The sequence below is a fragment of the Aythya marila genome, assembly GCF_965140915.1.
Source record: "Aythya marila genome assembly, chromosome: 5".
Lineage (NCBI taxonomy): Eukaryota > Metazoa > Chordata > Aves > Anseriformes > Anatidae > Aythya > Aythya marila.
In genome coordinates this window covers 25,945,777-25,963,801 of record NC_139046.1, presented here as the reverse complement: position 1 = coordinate 25,963,801, position 18,025 = coordinate 25,945,777, and the positions used below count along the sequence as shown (strand labels likewise).

At 40.1% G+C, this 18,025-nt stretch overlaps 1 protein-coding gene across 5 annotated transcripts in view; it reads right to left on the bottom strand.

The window, feature by feature from the left end:
- Positions 1 to 18,025, bottom strand: part of TTLL5 (tubulin tyrosine ligase like 5) — a 137,940-nt gene that overhangs the window by 60,696 nt on the left and 59,219 nt on the right. For all 5 annotated transcript variants that reach the window (XM_082760917.1, XM_082760915.1, XM_082760913.1 and 2 more), the window contains 4 exons: positions 17,536 to 17,649; positions 16,721 to 17,131; positions 14,988 to 15,178; positions 2,778 to 2,926 (listed from right to left, as the gene is read on the bottom strand). In XM_082760917.1, the coding sequence (XP_082617043.1) occupies positions 2,778 to 2,926; positions 14,988 to 15,178; positions 16,721 to 17,131; positions 17,536 to 17,649 (865 nt within the window). The remainder of the gene's footprint in view (positions 1 to 2,777; positions 2,927 to 14,987; positions 15,179 to 16,720; positions 17,132 to 17,535; positions 17,650 to 18,025) is intronic.

The window sequence follows — 18,025 nt, the reverse complement described above, 5'->3', positions numbered from 1 at the left end:
ATCAATGGTAATCTTAAATTACAAAACATGTAACTGTAACATGTTAATGCCTTTACAGCAGAAAGTAAATAAGTGAAAATCCTGCCTGATAGAGTGAGAAGATGAGACAGAACTGAAATAAGGCCCAAAGGACTAGGGTTAAAGAATGAAAAGAGCAGATTTAGTATAGCTGCCGGGAGCTTCAAAGGGCAATAAAGGCTGGGCTGCTACAAACATGGTAGAGGGCCTTGGACAGCTCTATTACGATAATGCAACTTCGGAACATCTCACCTCTTGTACAGCCCTGCAGGCTTCTTTGTCCGGGGCATGGCAAAAGCCTAAATCACAAGCTGAGTGGAAATAGAGACAAAGTTCAAAGAAAGTGACTAAAACAAAAAAGTCTCAAAAGGGACAGCACTACAGATTCGTACAATAACTTTTTAATGTATCCAGAACTGTTCTCTGTGTATTACAAACTCAAGATCTCCTTTGCCTCTTGGCAAGCAGACTATTGATTGGGCAACCCTTCTCATACAGCCAAAGGAATTCAACAAAAGAATGGAGAACTAACTTCTGTTCAGAAAAAAAAAAAAATTAGATAAGTCAGTACTGGGAGAGTGGGAATTAAAGAGGAGGAAGATTTGTCATTAATAGCCTGAATCCCATAGCTCAAAAGCATCAAAATCAAATTTTCAAACCTCAGAAGCACTAAGATGGCTCAGATTTACCATAGAGCCATACAAAAGCTGTAGGGACTGAGCTTCAGAGGCAGATGTTTGAACTGGAGCCAAGCGCAAGCCAGATAAGAGACCCATTGACAAAATATTTCCATCCCTGCTGAATTCTACAACTGATAGACCAGAACCTCAATGGAACAAAACAGGAAGCTTTTCTTCAAACAGTCATCTAGTACAGAGCACAGGCTGACACCCATCAGATGACCCTCTGTGAACTGCTGAGCTCCAATGTAACAGACTGAGTAGCAAAAAAGGCATTTGCAACACAAGATAGCCATCCCCATATATAACCTTAATACTCCTTTTGGAATTCTTTCATTAAATACAAGTTCACAGCTCACGGAATCTAGCACTGCCTCAAGAATTATTTTTTTTCATTTCCATTTTTATGTAAAACTTTTAACTCGTAAAACTTTTAACTCCTGGCAAATTCTGGCCATTTGACATAAGCAGCCACAAAGATAAAATAATTCAACAAAGGCTCTTAAGATATCTTTCTTTGTCTTACTCTGAGAATAATAACAGAATAATTCAAGTACTGAAAGCCCAAATGTTTCATCAAAAGTTTGAAGATGGAATCACCAGCTGTGGTCAGACACTTCTGAAGTATTTTGGATCTTTGTATGAAATAAAACAAATTTCTTCACTGAACTACAAGTACAATGCTAGATGAGGCACGGCTCTGGAAATGGTTCAGAGTGGAGCTCTGGACATTAGAAATTGGGCTACAGGTAGTGACATAACAGAAATGGTTTCAGAAAAATGTGGTAATTACAATGCCTTCCGCAGAGATCCACAACAGAAGATTTTGACTGAGTAATTTCTTTCCAGCCATATCTGAATCCATGCAGAGTTGCAGAGATGAGAAACGAACAGAAGCTCCAGGCCAGCCTGCACGCTGCTGCTCTCTAAAACTGTGTAGAAGGGGAAGGCAGCTTACACCTGTTGGATAGGTTCTTTATTTGGATTAGGTAATAGCTCCCCTGGCTCAGCTCCAAGAACAGAATCACCACCTCTCAATAACTCCAAACCCCAGAGGCAAACATTGTGCTGGAACAGAAACAGGCCAGGAATTCATTTCTCACATTCCTCTTCTCTAGGCAGGACAAAAAGCAGTGACTGATGAAATAAGAACAATTTTACTTGAGCTTTCCAAAACCCATTCCAATCCTCCTATTGAAGGACCCGTTTGGGAAAGGATGACCACCCAGGTCACGTATTCCTTCTGTACTGCATATCTGTCCTCCTTACCTCCCTCCATTTTCCAGCAGCATTCAGGTACCAATGGCAAGAATCAATATTTTAATGTACACAGCAAATTAAACTCCTAAACTTGTGTTGTGGAAGCCCTGCCTCATTATTCTATTTAAAAGGACAAGAAGGCAAACTCAGGCAAAGGAAGAAATCAGAAATCCCAAGTGGTTCTGGGCCTGTGTTAGGCCCAGCCTTCTGCAGCAAGCTCACCTTGCTCTTAGCTTCCAAGATCCAGAATCCTTGGAGTAAATATTGCTGCTCTTTCAGTCCCAGAAAGAATAGTTTTTCTAACTGCAAAATCATAGTCCCTGAGTCCAATGAGTGTATCAGACACAAAAATTCCAATATCCAAAATTAATAAAGAGCAGAAGGAAGCCACAAAAGGAAACTTAGTATAACATTACAGGATGTTGCTCTATCTTTGAACAACTTAAACTTGATATTCTAGGAAAACACATGAAGATGAAGCCTTGGTGGTGATTTCTGCAGTATCAGGAATAGGTTTGTACTCTGCATGTCTCAACAGCAGTGAACCCAGACTCACAAATACCAGGATAAGAAATAATCAGGAAAGAGAAACAGACATTTCCCTTCCATTCCACATGTTCATTTATTTCTTTATTTCACCATGAACCTGCCAGCACTGGAAACAAATTCGGTTTTGTAGGCCTAGTGTCTAGGATAGACATGAAAAGAACTGGCCCTTAGATGTTATCTTCTGAGCAAGAGGATAAACACAAGTTATGAATGAGCTCCTGAGTGCCACGCATTCTCCTTCAAAAATCTGGAACACCAGCTTTATCTTACCTGACTGCTGAAGATCTTCTGTCAGCTGCATGAGTGTCTGACTGAACAGCCCACAGTGACCCTTTCCTGTTGACTGTTGACCGGTAGCTCTGGGGCCCAGCTGCATTCCCCTTGCTTACAGCTCCACTTGCCAAGTTTAAGCTTGTTAACTGAAGAGGCAAAGAAAAAGACATCAGAAACCATTAAAAGCCAAGAAATGAACAAAAGGTGACACGAAGTAAACTGGAGAGAGTATGTACTAAAGACTGCTAAAGAAGTCAATCTTCAGATGCAGAAGAATTTTGCTAGCTACATAAAGGAGCCAGAGATGACACCAACAGCAACCATGCTTGAGATGAATTCACATACCAGCATTAAAACTACAATCCTGCCATTCACAGAAGCACAAAGGAGGATGAGAACAAGAATCGGGCAAAAATCCTAAAGCACAAAAGCATTTCCTGCCATAGAACAAATAACAAGGATGCAGTAAAAAATATTAAATATACAATCAAAAGCTAGATGCTTATATTACTCTTTCTGAGCAGGGCTTGGTGTATCTGCCCTTTCATCATGAGCTGTGTCACCAAACCATCTGTATACATCTGTCTCCTCTCTACCGTCCCCATCTATGCACAGAGATATACCTTGGATATAAAACGTAGTATCAAACTACACCACACATAAATAAAACTTCTCACCCAAACCACCTCCAAAGTGTTCACACTTGTAACTATACAAGTTAGTTAATGACAGCCAGTAATCATGTTTGGTAGATGTTTGGTAAATCAAACTGCAAAGCAAGTATCAATGTGTTTTTAAGCATATAAAATGCATTCCATTGTTTCTTTCTCCGAGCATTCTCGTTGTGCTGCTTATCTTCTAAAAAGATCACACTCTTCAAGCATACTCTACCTGTTGGTTTACTGAATGGAGACACCATTCATAAGGTAATGGTATCCATTATAGAAGCGTAAATGATGGTTTATATTTAAAGAACATTTTATGAAGGTTACAAAACACTATAAAGGTTGACTGCCTTTACACAATCACATCTTGCTTTTTTAGGATCACAGAACAGACCTGCTTCTGCACCAAGATTAAGGTTGCATGCTAAACAAGACTTGTTTGTATTGCCCCTGCTCATTTCTGTGGCAACTGGAAAGCACATAGCCTGTGAGACACAGGGCAACCAGAAAGAAGAGCCTGAAGACTAGCCCTACATCTGCTCCAGATCTCAAAGGTGATGCTCATTAAGTCACTCAAGTGTGACCTAACTTCCTTTAAATGCTTAAGCATAGTTTGTGAATTCCCAGCTTTGCTATCTTAACAATACTCTTTTACCAGAATTCATGCGAAATTGTACTAAAACAAATGTATACAAGCTTCATCACATAATACTACACTCATACCTACAACAGTCTTACGCAGGCCTGCAGACTTCATATCCTCTGACTGAACTCTGGAATGTGAACTAACATTGGATCTGGAAACACAACAGGTTGTCACCCCCTCAGTGGTTTTGTAGTACAAGACACCTAGGCTTTTCCTGACTTCAGAATTCTTAACTTCTACTTCAAATTCTGGACAGAGTTAAATTATTATGGTTGCACGCTATTTTTCTGCCCACGTCTCCAGAAGGAGCCCTTCTGTCTCATCCATTCCCATTCGTCTTCCTTGTCAGTGCATCGTTTTTCTCATCCAGTCCCCGTTTCCACACTTCATACATCATTCTCCTTTTTCTGCTCATTCCAGTTTCAGTCTTCCTAAATTCCAGCACTGGCGTCCACAATACTACTGGCCTTTGAGCCACACCATTCCTGACCTTGGAACTTTCCACAGGATTAGCTCATTTGATCTTTCTCCCCACGCTTCTGTTCTTAGTTCCTCTTCCAGTTGCTCACGCACCCTATCCAAGTTGTTCTAGTTTTTATTCCCCTCCCCAGCCTGCTCATTTTGCCAACCTATTTGTTCACCCAGTCCTAACATCTGGGTTCCCCTTTGGACCACGTATACCACACGTCCTTCAATTTCTGTCTTTTCACCCTAATAATTCTCAGCATCCTCTCCCATGCTGTGTCCAGGTCCAAATTTTACAAGACCCCTTGTTCAAGCTGTTCTCCACACCTTTGTGGAATTTCTCTTTATTCTGCATTCAAGTCAGCCAGGTTGCAAGCATAACACAGACCAGGCCACTGAAAACAGAACAGAAAAGTGTCTCAAAACTCAGTACTCAAGAAGCGCAAGAAATTCTAGTCTGCAGAGAAATTCAGCTTAGCATCCTCAGTGTGGAGGGAACCTCTAAGACCTTAAAACAAGGTCTTACGGTGGGACATACTGGGCAGACTTTAATATAAAGCCTTTTCATTGCAACAGTAAAAACAATCAAATTAGATCTAGGTCTAAGTGTGCCAGGCACCATACAAATACCTAACAGTTTCTGGCCACAAATTGTTTATGATGAAGAGAAAAAAAAAGGCAAGAATGGCAAATGAGGCAGGGGCCAACACGGTAAGTGAAATAGGATCTATAAAATTCTTAGCTTGTCAGCAACAGCAATCACAACTTTGCAAACACAGTCATGTGTGAACATAGGATAACTTTATCCAATCTTCTGTCCTCATCATCCTGATACCGAGATGCATTTAGTCTGATGAATTACCAACTCACCCCTGCTCTATTAATGTGGTATGCTTTCTTCTCTCGTACTGTATCATTGTTTATTTGAAAGCTGTCTTTCCAACCAAAGCAGGTGAGCCAATAACTTAGCATAGGTAAAGGGACATTTCACACATTCCAGAGAGACAGGTGTTTAAATTACAACAGGATTAAAAACAGGCAAGGGATTCAGAATGAGGGAGAGAAGATCAGCAAGAGAGTAAGGTTTAGCAGCAGCCAGCCCACCCAGATGGGTGTTACTGCTTGATACTGTGCCATGTGTTGAGACATTCCAGCTGCTATAATTAGCTCGTCAGGATGTTTTGGTGGATTGCGGAGGGACCCCCAACACATCTGCACAGAGTGGGTTCATTTTCCAGACATGAGCCCTCCTGTATATCTGATGCAATGGTATTCTTCTCTTCGTAAAAAGAGAAATACTTAGCAACAAATCAATGGCTTCTTTGGCTTAGAAGATAATGTACAGTACCTGGACCAAAGCAGATACCAAAAACTCTGTATATTTTGAAGCCTGCAGCTTCAAAAATAGGAGTAGTGGGAAAAAAATAAACAAACAATGAAAAAAGAAATGCAGTGGAGCTCAAAAGGAAGATAGTTATTCATGAGGATCTACAACAAAAAAAGTTAGTGTGTTTGTTGTTTATTTTTAATAAAGTGTTTCGAGGTGAGCAATGCATTTGCCCTCTTGACAGTAGAAATGCATAAGCTTAAAAGAATCAGGTCTCTACGGTCTTGCTTTATTCAGAGAAATATATTTCTGAATAAATTTAAGATTGAAACCAAGATCAGAGAATGATACCCAAAAGTGCCAGATACAAGAGTTGAGGGTTTTGGTTTTGTTAATCTGCTTTATAACTGAGAAATTACAAACGTGAAATATTCATATATAGGTAGGAAGAATGAAAGCTCCAATATAGAACTTGTTTCTAAAAAAATAGTATTCTATAGACAAAGAACCTTTAAAATAAATCACAAGCAAAAGTCAGAAGAGAAGCTTAATAACTTTCACGTTCCTAATCTACATTACACCATTCTTTCAACAGTTTCCCATTATCATATTCAAGAACTTGAATAAAACACATCATTTTCATTTTGATCTCATTTCAAATAGGCTAAAGCATAAAGCAGCAGACATTCTGATTTTTCCAAAGTAGCAACTGTTAACAATGACACCAAAAAAAATAAAAATAAAACAAAACAGTGCTGCAGATTCCTTCAAGGATGCAGGAAAAAGTTCACAAAAGGTCAAGTGTTTCTCTTGCTGCTTTGCAGGAGCCAGTATATGAATAGGGACACATAATCATCAGATATTGTTACTCTGCCCCTCTTGGCAGTGGAAAAATGTCTTAAAAAGTTTCATTACCAACATCCTGAACAGCAGATCCTGCATTTCACTGGTCACTGTGTTACAACATTAAGCAAGCAATGCAGTACAAAAAATGCCTACTTCGCACTCTCCAGTTGACAGCTTAAATATTTTTCTGCCAGAGGCCAATCATATCCTTTTACCTATAAAAAGTGTGCTGACAACTAAAGATCTACAGAATCTAAGGCTATTTCTTCTACTTGGAGCCACGCTTCCATCTTCTCCAGTTCACACATCTCAGATTTCCATTTGGGTCTTCCTGATTAGTGAGGAAGAAAAAGGATCCAGGCAGTCAAGACATATTTCAAAGATCAAAACTAAGATGGGCCAAAGATGCAGTGACCATAGTCCTACTTCATTCCTTCCAGAAAAACCTCCAGTATGATGCAAATCTCAGGCTGAAACAGGAAGAGACCTAATGTCACAGTTTTTGGCACAATGTCTATAACCAGTAAGTTTCAAAGTTGGTTGGTTCAACAGTTCATTGAGGAACCCTTTTCCTTTAAAGAAAGATTGGACAGGGATCATGGTAAGACACATGTAAGGCAGAAAGAAGAGCACTGGCTTTATGATCAGACCAGAACATTTAAGCTTTGATGCCTCAGATAGGAGAAGATAACACTGTACCATAAGCTCAAAGAAGGAATCATTCCATTAGAAAACTAATGAAAAATATGCAAAATGTCTAATCATTTGTGGGATCTTCTCTTTTGTCTTTTGATCTACTTTTTCCTTTGTGCTCACTCTGACTTCTTCAAGACCCCCCAGTCAATCCCTAATTTCCCATTTTATTACTTACTAATCCATTCCATCCATCAATGCCATCTTTATATCCAATAGCTTGTAAAACAAATGTTTCTGTTCTTTCATTACCTGGCTCGCATAGTGACTTTATTTTCACCTGCCAAGCTTTCCTTAGACACATATCCCCCAGAGCTTTTGAGATCAGTGAAATATTTATATCCCCAGGAACTGAGGGTAACAGCTAACAACTTGCCATTAAAAAAAAAAAAAAAAAAGTATTTTGCTACATTCTTTCAATGATATTTCTCTTTGTTCAGCCTTCAGAGACGACTGACTACATACTGCAATAACATAAATATTCATTATTAATCAGTCCCCTCATCAGCCTTTGTGCTGCATTTTCTTGTCTTCACCACAGAGCTCCCATGTACATTTGATCTAGCCCAGGCCCACACGATGTGGTCTAACAAAGCACCCAGGTCTTCTAGAGCTATTGGGCACAGTCCATCTGCCTTGCAGTCCATCTTCCTTAATATATTGACAGGCTGGAATCCAACAGGCAATCCCAGTATGGGAAACATCAGTGGACCTTAACGTGCCTCTTTTCTGAAATGGCAAAGGAAACCCCAAACCACAATCTCAAACACGTGCACTTCCACTGGCTGAACAGTGGCACAGAACACACCTACTACAGGTTCCTTGGAGAAACCACACAACACAAACATTTTTCTAGGGCCACCTTCTTGTGACCCAGGTCAGCTTGCTGACCACACCCCATACTAAAACAGCTTCGTTTCACGCACAAATTTGAATTTGCAGGAGCAGCCAGCAAGAAGGGAAGAACTGGGGCTAACAGCAGGCTGGGAAGTGTGAAATCCGTGTGTGTACCAAGGCTAATCTGGCCAAAGGCCTGTGACATGCCTTTGCTGCTTGCTGAGCTTACCAGCTTACAGGATATACATATGCATACAGAGCACAACTGTTCCAGTCTCCAGAAAATGTTCCAGACAAAGACCTGCCAGAGACATTCCTGGGAAACCTGACAAACTTGCAAATTCCTTTGTAGTGTCTCCAGCGTATGCATCCACTTAACAATGAAAAAAAAAGGTTAGTACTGCTGCTGTGGATGACTGAACTCCTCTCCTCCTCCTCCTGAAAAAGTCAGGCTTTCATTTAGACACACTCTGCCTCAAAACTTCCCAGTGGGAGTGATTTTGATAAGACATAGTCCTGCCAAACATTTGATGACCAGGGTGTAATCTTTCCCATAAGATGAGTTCTAGCTGCTCAGCCTGGCCCATTTAGATCTGCAAATGCTGCTGCAGCAAAACAAAAGCCTCTGCTCCTAGTCCCTCTGGAGTCCCAGAGCAAAAGGGTTCAACCCCTGCTCTGCAGAAGCCACACTGACATTTTTGCTTCCTACAGCCTCTGCTGTACCCAGGTGTAGTATTGCTGATGCTACAAGTCTTAGAAGCAGTTCTAAATCTTGCGTCAGCAGTGTGGGGATGAGGAGGAGATGGGGCCCTGAGATGAAGACCTCAGACTTCATCTCCTGTCTTCTTGCTCCTCTTCCTGGTTACAGAGCAAGATGCCTTTTTCCTCTACAATTCCCTTCCACTCTATCAGTGTAAAGGTAAAAGCCAACCAAACAGTCACGTAATGAAATCAAATCAGACTAAGACTCAGATAAAGGGAGTTGAGTCAAAGCAAGGGACTAACTCTGGAGAAAAAAAAAAAGGAAAAAAAAATTTGGTGGGGAAAATACCCCCAGAGATCTGAAAGTATTTACTGCAGTCTTTGTAGTCACCATGTTGCACTGCTCAGGTCCAGAACTGTAAGTGATGACCACTGGGACCTGTATATGGTTTTCACACACTGGCAGTTGGCTTTGTGACACTTTTCATCTGCTGAGGACAATGCAGGCCAGGGTACCAAGCTGTGTAGTTGAGACGGGTAACAGAGGAGGAATGATACGGGTTCAAGTTTTGCTGTAACTGATGTTAAGTTGAAGCTTTTCATTTTGAGATTCCAGTGGCAAACAATTCCCACAAAGGCAATCCGGGGCACTGCAAACTGCCCGTTCCATTTCTTCCTCACCTCCTCTCCACTGTCCTAATGCTCAGTAAACTCACCTTCGTCCTAGTTTCCACTTTCTGTCCAAATAAAAAATGCAGAATGAAGTGAGCGCCCCGTCCTCCTATGGGCCTGTCAGCATGTTTGCAGGAATCCTAGCTGCTAGATTCTGGGCACTGACTGGTTGCTTAGCTGAGATGGAGACAGCTGGGTCTAGCCCTTGCCTGGGTGGTCTGATGTTATCCCTATGATTGAACTCCCTGGCTAGAAGAATTGGAGCTATTCCTAATGATAGGTGGGTCCTGAAATCTCACTCTCCTCCTCACAGAGAAGGGCAGAGCTCCCACAAGGCTTCCCCTCCTCCTTCTCTTCCTCCTCCTCCTAGTGAAGCTGGCCAATTCAACACATTCTTCTGTTCACTAGCATTAATAACTATAAAGTACTCCAGCCTGGCAGCTATCAGCTGCAGCCCTTCCACACCAGCCAGTGATAGGGACCTCACACAGACCCAGCACTGCAGGAGAAAACCCTCCTTTTACCTTATGGTGTATTTCAGAGAGAAGTAGCATGCTATTCACAAAGGAAAGCATATACATATCCAGGATCCAGCCACCTGGTGCCAGATCTACACACGTGCTGTGCATTTTAACATTCTCCCTGTAGAAAGTCCTACAATACAAGCACACAGAAGTATTTTATGCTAAACACACATTAAGTACAGACTTTGGGATTAATGCCTGGTAAGGAATACAGCAGAGGAAAAATAAATCTAGATTATTTTTGTCACAGCCTTCATCCACCAATTCATCAGGTAAGACCAATCACTGACAGTAGGTACAACCAAAAAAACCCCTTAGTTCAGCTGTCCAGAAGTAGCATAGGAGTGAGTAAGGACCTTGTATTACAAGCCAAGCCAACAAAAGCAATTCATTCCCTAATACAGCTTAGTAAGCCTTTTTCACTGTATCTTCAGACTTCATTCCCAGATTCACTAATGTATCTGCCTTCATTCTCCAATGCTACTCTTACTGTCCTAGGCTCATGCTTGGCAATGGGCAAACCAAACAAGTAAAACTTTTGGACAATCTGAAAGAGTATTATTCTGAGGCAATTATTCCATTTCGTCTTGTCCACATACATGTAAATAGGCAGTATAGCTCTGGATCCTGTTAAGCTTTTTACCTTAATTGCATCTTGTTGCAGGTCATTTCAGACAATAAGCATGTTCTGTGACAGTAGCTATTTACTGTTACCAGTTTTTAGTCAGATGTCTTCCTACTGAACTGAATACCCTCCTTCTTCTATTATGAGAAACATGAATAAAAATCAACACTATTTACCTTGTCATCCACTGCTGTGTATAATTCCTTCATATTACTTCCTTCCTAAACAACCTATCTTGCATTTTTAATGAGAAAGTGAAAATAGCATTATGTATTTAACCATTGCAGTCATTCATCTATGCATCCCAGATATTTTCCTAAATTCACTTTAGAAACGGCAACCAGAATTGTAAACTGTTCTTTGAGGGAGGGAATGTATTAATTTTCACATAATTGCATACTATTTCCTATCCTGTTCCTAAAACAGGCAATTATTTTTGTTTGTTGTTATTTTATGCAATTGAGGTTATTGCTCATCATGCAATCAGTTGTTTGTAAACACTGAACTTCATCTAGCATTGTGCTGCACTTAATGAAGTTAGATTTCTCTTTGCCTTTCTCATAATAATCAACAGAAGAATCCAGATATACTGACAAATTCCAAGAGTTAGGCTAGAGTTCAAGTTTACAGCACACACAGCTTCACAGCAAATGAACGTCTGGACACTTCTAGCCCACTTTATACAGAAGATAACAAGAGTTGCCTCACATAGTAAACATAAGCTGCACAAGTATGTGTTCACATGGATGAACACTACAGAGCAGTTAATCTACTGTAAATTCACACCCTATATTACCTTGCAATAACTTGCTTTTATATTCACACTTTGGGTAGTAATTTGCCAGTCATTATTAACCTCCTCCTTTCAAATTTAATGTTACGCTCCATCTTGTGCATTCTGTAGTTTCTAACTTCAGTTAGCCACTTGCTGAGCTGAAAAGTGGCCAGATACTCATTTACTTGCTTTTTGTTTCCAATCTACATACTCCTCACCCTGAAACACCTGGCTTAACAGTCCTTGCTGAAAGATCGCCAAAAACTCTTTTGTAAGTGTAAACAACAAGGCTCAGTTCCACAACTTACCACTTTTCTCAGTTCAAAGAATTATAACAGACCAAGACATGGGAAGGTTGTTTTTGTTGGTGGTGATAGTGGTTTGTTTGTTTATATTATGTTTGTGTGAATTAATTTTTTTTGTTTTGTTTTTTTGTTTTTTTTGTTTGTTTCAGTGCCTGGTCATCTGGTTCTGGAGTAAGACTCCCTACTTTAGTTTAATGGAAACTTTTAGAGCCTTTGTTACAGAAAAGTATATTTGCTACATTTCTGTCTTCTGTAACAATGTCACCACCAACCACACCTTTTGTTTGAAACTTTGTCACTTGTTTCATTTCTTCATAACATTCAGCCTCACTAAACATTTTTTTGCCTATCCTATCTTTTCTTCTGGTAGGAGTCTAACTTCGTTACCTGGAAAGAAAACGCATCTATTACAGTGAAGAAAAAATAATACAAAGGAAATGTAATCTCTCTAATGCCCTTATCCTCCAAGACTTGTTTCCACAGACCTAGACTATATCCCCAATACATTAATAATCTAACAATAGCAGAATAAAGAAAATCTGGTTTCTGTGGCATCCTTGAACATCTCCCTGGCCAACCACCATGTCTTTTACAAGCCTGTTCCCTGTGACACCAAGATCTCACCTCCCTACAGCCAGTAACTTAGAAGCAAGATGCTGCACACATTGCAGGTAGTTCCAAATTAGTCCTGTTCACTGCTAATTAATACATGCATTTTGTTTGGTTAGTCAAAAATCCAAACAACACAGGTACAGTTGAACTGCAGTTGCTTGTAGCCCTTGACTGAAACATTCATTTGCCTTGTACTTCTATGCACTTAACATTTTCATGAAAGAAATAAGGACATTCTATTTTTTAAGACAAATTTAGTTGAATCTCAGGGGATTTGGACAGGGTTTCTCAACAGCATACTTGTTTTCTTGTGACCTTTGTAGCTCAGATGCCTCACTTAGCCAGGAATTTATCGGGGTAATGCTGGACCCTGGATGGTACATATCTTCCACAGATACCTCCACACTACGTGCTTACAGGACTTAGAGGGAGTTTGCAAGAGGAACACCTTGTTGTTCTTGGGTACTATGGAGTACCGAACTTAGATGGTGACTACTGCAAAAATCAGGAAGTGTTTTAAAGATTTAATATGGATGGAGGTACAGAATTCTCACTGTTTTTCAAAACCTCACAATTGGCTTTATTATTAGACTTCATGTAAGTCTGTGTAATGTAAATAAAATGGAATAAAACTCCATAGAAGGTGTTAACAGTGAATGTTAGCTTTATGTTTAACTATAAGGATTCTCCCTTGCAGCTTCAGTGTATTATTCATTTGTAAAACTGAACATTTATTTTTCATAACTTAACTTGAGGCTGTCATTCTCTGGTGTGTCCTTAAGGAACATCTTTCCTGCAGTTATCGTTAATGACAGTTACACAAGTCACCCATCTGGTGTTTCAGAAGCAAATGGAGAGGACTGACAAGACAGTCGGATGATATAATCACAAAATCTTGTTTTCTGAAAACAGATGTTACATTTGTTCAAAGTTCTTCAGCTACTTACATATAAAATTTGCTCTTTGAACATTGTCCTTTCAGTAGCCAATGGATTTAAATTAAATTCATTTAATACAGACGGTAGAATATAGGAGTGTGAGAGAAAATGTGAAGCAGGGGCTGCAGGCATGGATAGGAAACAGTGAGCAACAGCAGGGATTAGAGAACCGGAGATGGACTCCCAACCAGAATGGCAACATCATTCAAATCACAGCTGTTGAGGCTACATTCCCAGGAACCCCAGAGACCCAGGATAGTACTTGGATAGTAGAAGCAATTCTCACAAGAACTGGAATGGAAAACAAGCTTCCCAGCTGCTCTTGGAAGGATGCATTGGATTAGAGTACCCCCACCCCCAAGACACAGCTGGGTACAACACAGAGAACCAAGGCACAGTCAAAAGGCACCCAACTCACATACAAGTTCTTGCCCTTGGAAAAGCAGAGGCCCACAGCAGTAGTAATATTTTCAATAGTTTTTCTCCCCACCCCACACCCAACAATCAATAGTCTTAATCTTGCCATTAAACACCATTAAATCCAAATATCAAGTCCCTTTCATACCAGTCAGGTACTTTCAAACCAGGTACACTAACTCTAGTTTGCTGAACTGGCTTTAAACAACTGTACTATTTTTATTATTTCGGTAAGTGATGATATCCTCCAGGGGTTTTCACAACAATTTGTTTTAAAATACTTCTACTTCAAAAAGACTGTGATATTTCAAGAGGCTTAAATGGAAAAGTAAAAAAGGGAAAGCATCAATTCAGAGTACCCTGACTAGAAACATATAGGAAGGTAATGCAGTACTATAGAATTGCCTTAATTGTAGATTGTACGTTCTCTTAAAAGAATAGAATTAAATTGTCCTCAACTAAACTATCCACATTTTCATACTAAGCAGGCTTCAGATTTAACCTGTCCAGAGGGATTATTACTAAAACATGGCCTAGAGAATTACAGTAGAGAACGATGTCTAGAGACAAATAGATGCAAACCTGGGAAAGAAACTCATTGCTGGACAGAGCCCCAGCTCTAAACTTTTCATTGATTCATTAAACCCCTTCTTCATTGTGACATAAGACCACCAACACAACCCAAACCATGTTCTGAATTTCAATATAGAAGCAAAGCCTATACAAACAGTGTGTAGCCTAATGCAAAAATGTATCAAGGTCACTGAGAAAAATCTACACTTCATGCTGCCTTCTGAGGTCTTCATTGTTTGCTTGTCACAAAGAAGGGAACACTTGAGGAATGAGGAAGCAATTCTCATGGAAGCACAAATCTGAGAAGACTTGGTTTGTTTAATAAAACCAAGCATGGGTCTGTTGTTTTTTCACAACATATTTTCTATTCTTCTGCCCAGGCTCACTTTCTTCTACAAAAAGGGCTTTAGCAATGTTCTTGTCATCTCACAGAAAATCAAAATTCTGGTCAATGTAAACACTTCCAATTAACAACATGACAAAAAATCAATTTTCATGAGATTTACTCTTTCCAGCATACCTCAGTGCTGACACAGAAGTTTGTGACAGATTTTTCTGTTGTCACGGGGACTGCAGCTTACATACCTGCTGTGTAAGGAGACTGATGTGGCTTGGTGGGGAGTACTGACAAGCTGCTTGCTTTTCTGCCAGCTGTTGCAGTTCTGCTGCTACCATACTAGGGCTGTAACGTTTGCCCTGAGAAGTAGCATCTTCTGTATCTTTGTGCATCCCGGCTGGGCCCACATGCTGTCCACCTGGACTGCGATGGCACAAACCTACCAAACAAACATCTGGTCATGCTTAGTTAGCAGTATCATAAAGATTAAACCATTCTATGATTCTGAGGTCCCTTCCAACTCATCTAGTTCCAACCCCCAACATGGGCAGGGATACCTTCCACTAGATTGGGTTGCTCAAAGTCCCATCCTTGAACACTTCCAGGAAAGAGGCATCAACAACCTCTCTGAACAACCTGTTCTAGTATTTAATCACCCTCATAGTAAAGAGTTTCTTCCTTAAATTTAATCTAAACCTACCGTCTTCTAGTTTAAAACCACTACCCCTTGTCCTATCACCACACACTGGTAAAGAAGGTATAGTCTCTCCATCTATCTTGCAGGCCCTCTTTAGGTATTGGAAGGCTACAAGAAGATCTCCCCAAAGCCTTCTCTTCTCTAGGCTGAACAAGCCCAACTCTGACAGGAGAGATGCTCCAGCCCTCTGAACATTTTTGTGACCCTCCTCTGGATCTACCCTAATAGTATGTCAGACTCTTTCTCAGCCTGCTGATCACGGATGAAAAAGCAGGTATGATACTTCTTAGAGATTTTAAGGGTAATACAGCTTTCTGTTCTGCACAGGTATTACCTATATGAGCGTTTGTCAATGCCAAACCTCCATTCTTCTTATTATAATGAATCTAATAGCACCCACTGCCAGAGAATGCTGTCTGGCTATTATGTAAGTTAAATCTATAACGCTTTTCCTTGAAAACAACTGGATTCCTTTAAATAACATACTCAGTTGGAAAGTCAAATTTATTTTAATGCTAGAAAGCTTGTCACTATATAGAGTTGCTGCATAGCAACTCTAGTGAAAGTGTGCTGACTGATGTATAACCCAAAGCAAAAGCACATCAAAGAAAAGCATGTTACCAGGAGCACAGCTGTTAGCCTCTGTATGCTTCCTAAAACTTTCTTAGCATGTTACAGTCTGCATCCATAAGTTTCTACAGTTTCTTCCACCCTTCAGATTCCTTACACTCTAAAGATGCCTTGCTTAACTATGTCCTATCTTAGAACAGTAAATGTGTAGTTTCTGGGTCTTGTTTTTGAGATACTCTTCATTACATAAGTTCTGAAAGGTCCTAGAGAATAGGATACAATACCAATCCACTCATATCTTTCTTTCTTTAGAGGTCTTTACACACCTTTAAGTATTAAAAAATCATGGTTTCATTAGCAGATTTTCTGTGTGAGAGGAATATAAGGCACGAAGAACAACACAGGCTGAGACTTCTGCTAAACAAAACTACATTAAAATCACTAAAGATAACAATAGATCAGTAATACAATCAAGTATACAATACTTCATTTCCAACTTTTTCAGAAGTTCAATTCCATGTTTATACGCTCCATAAAAGGGCATCTTTGGCAAACAAGAGATGCTTCCTGCATTCTTCCCTTCCATGAGGAATTTATCACCATTGGAACAAGACTCATAATTCTAGAAATGTGAAATTACCACCTATTCCAGAAGAGAGATTACAAAATCTGTATAGTGAATTAGCTGGTTATCAAACAACATAGAACACTCACCTGCTTTTGCAGATGATGGGCGGGACAATCTTTGGCTGTAGATCTGAGCAGCTCTCTGCAAAGACGAGAATGGCCCAATGGTGTAGCTACCAGAACGACAACGATGTAACCCTGCAAGGCTAGAAGCCTCACTGGACACTGAATTTGTGAAGACAGAAGAGCTGTCAGGTGCTGCGCTCTGGGAGGAAGGTAGAGAAGATGAAGACTGAAACAGCCTGGGACCAACTGGGGGAACCGGCAATGAATGGTAACCAGGCACCTGTGGATTTCCAGATGCTGCAGGTTGAGATGGTAACTGGGAACTGGTACTTCTCTGGAACATAGTACCAGAAACAGAGGAAGAAGCACTAGAAGGGCTGCACCGAGGTAATTTCAGTTCAGTATTTAAGGAGAAGGTGGGTCCTTCTGGAACTAGAAAGAGATGGTGAATACACTACATGAGAAAAGCTGCCTCTGAGGTCCTTCAGATAACAACATACTTGAGCTGCCTCTATTCATAGACCCATTGAAGCCAAGATGACCTCATCTATCAGTAAAGACAAGAGGTAGCTCTACATGATGAATATCCTCCTTCAATGACTGCCATATCTAGATTATTCCCCACAGAAGAGGAGCTAATTCACTTGTACTGCTCACCCTACGGTACCTGTCTTAGGTCTAAAATAAAAAAAAAAAAAATGCAGAATCTTCCCCAGAAGTGGTCATTCAAATACCTCAGTTTGAACCCACAGATTCTAACCTCTATTTAAAACCATATTAAAAATAGTAGATTAATTATTTTTTTTCTTGATGATGAATGAAGCCAGTTCACTTACGGGTTGATTTAACTTCTTTGGGTTTATAGCCTCTTGCTTGTCCTTCTGCAGGCAAATCTGCAACTGAACTTCTGGGCTGATCACCTTTTATTTTTTTCGTCACTTCAGGATGCTCTATAACACAATCCAGGAGTTAAGAATTAGAATAATTCAAACTGGGATACCACTGGAATGGGACTTTTTAAACATTGCTATAATGGACTTGCTAATATTTTAGACCATGCAACTCTGTTGATCACAATTATGCTGTCATGTATGGTAGCATGGACTACTGGATGCAAACAGCCAGCACAACACTGCCTTCCATGGAATGCCTAATTATACTCAAATATGCAGGCTCTACTTTCTAATGGGTATGCTCACTGTAGGCAACACAATTTAATAAGCCTCAGTTTCTTTCATCCATTATTTTGATTTCAGAATTTCACATTTCAAATGTCAGTATCTTCAAGTTTCCACGTTCTGATTTCAGTCACAAGCCACCATATCC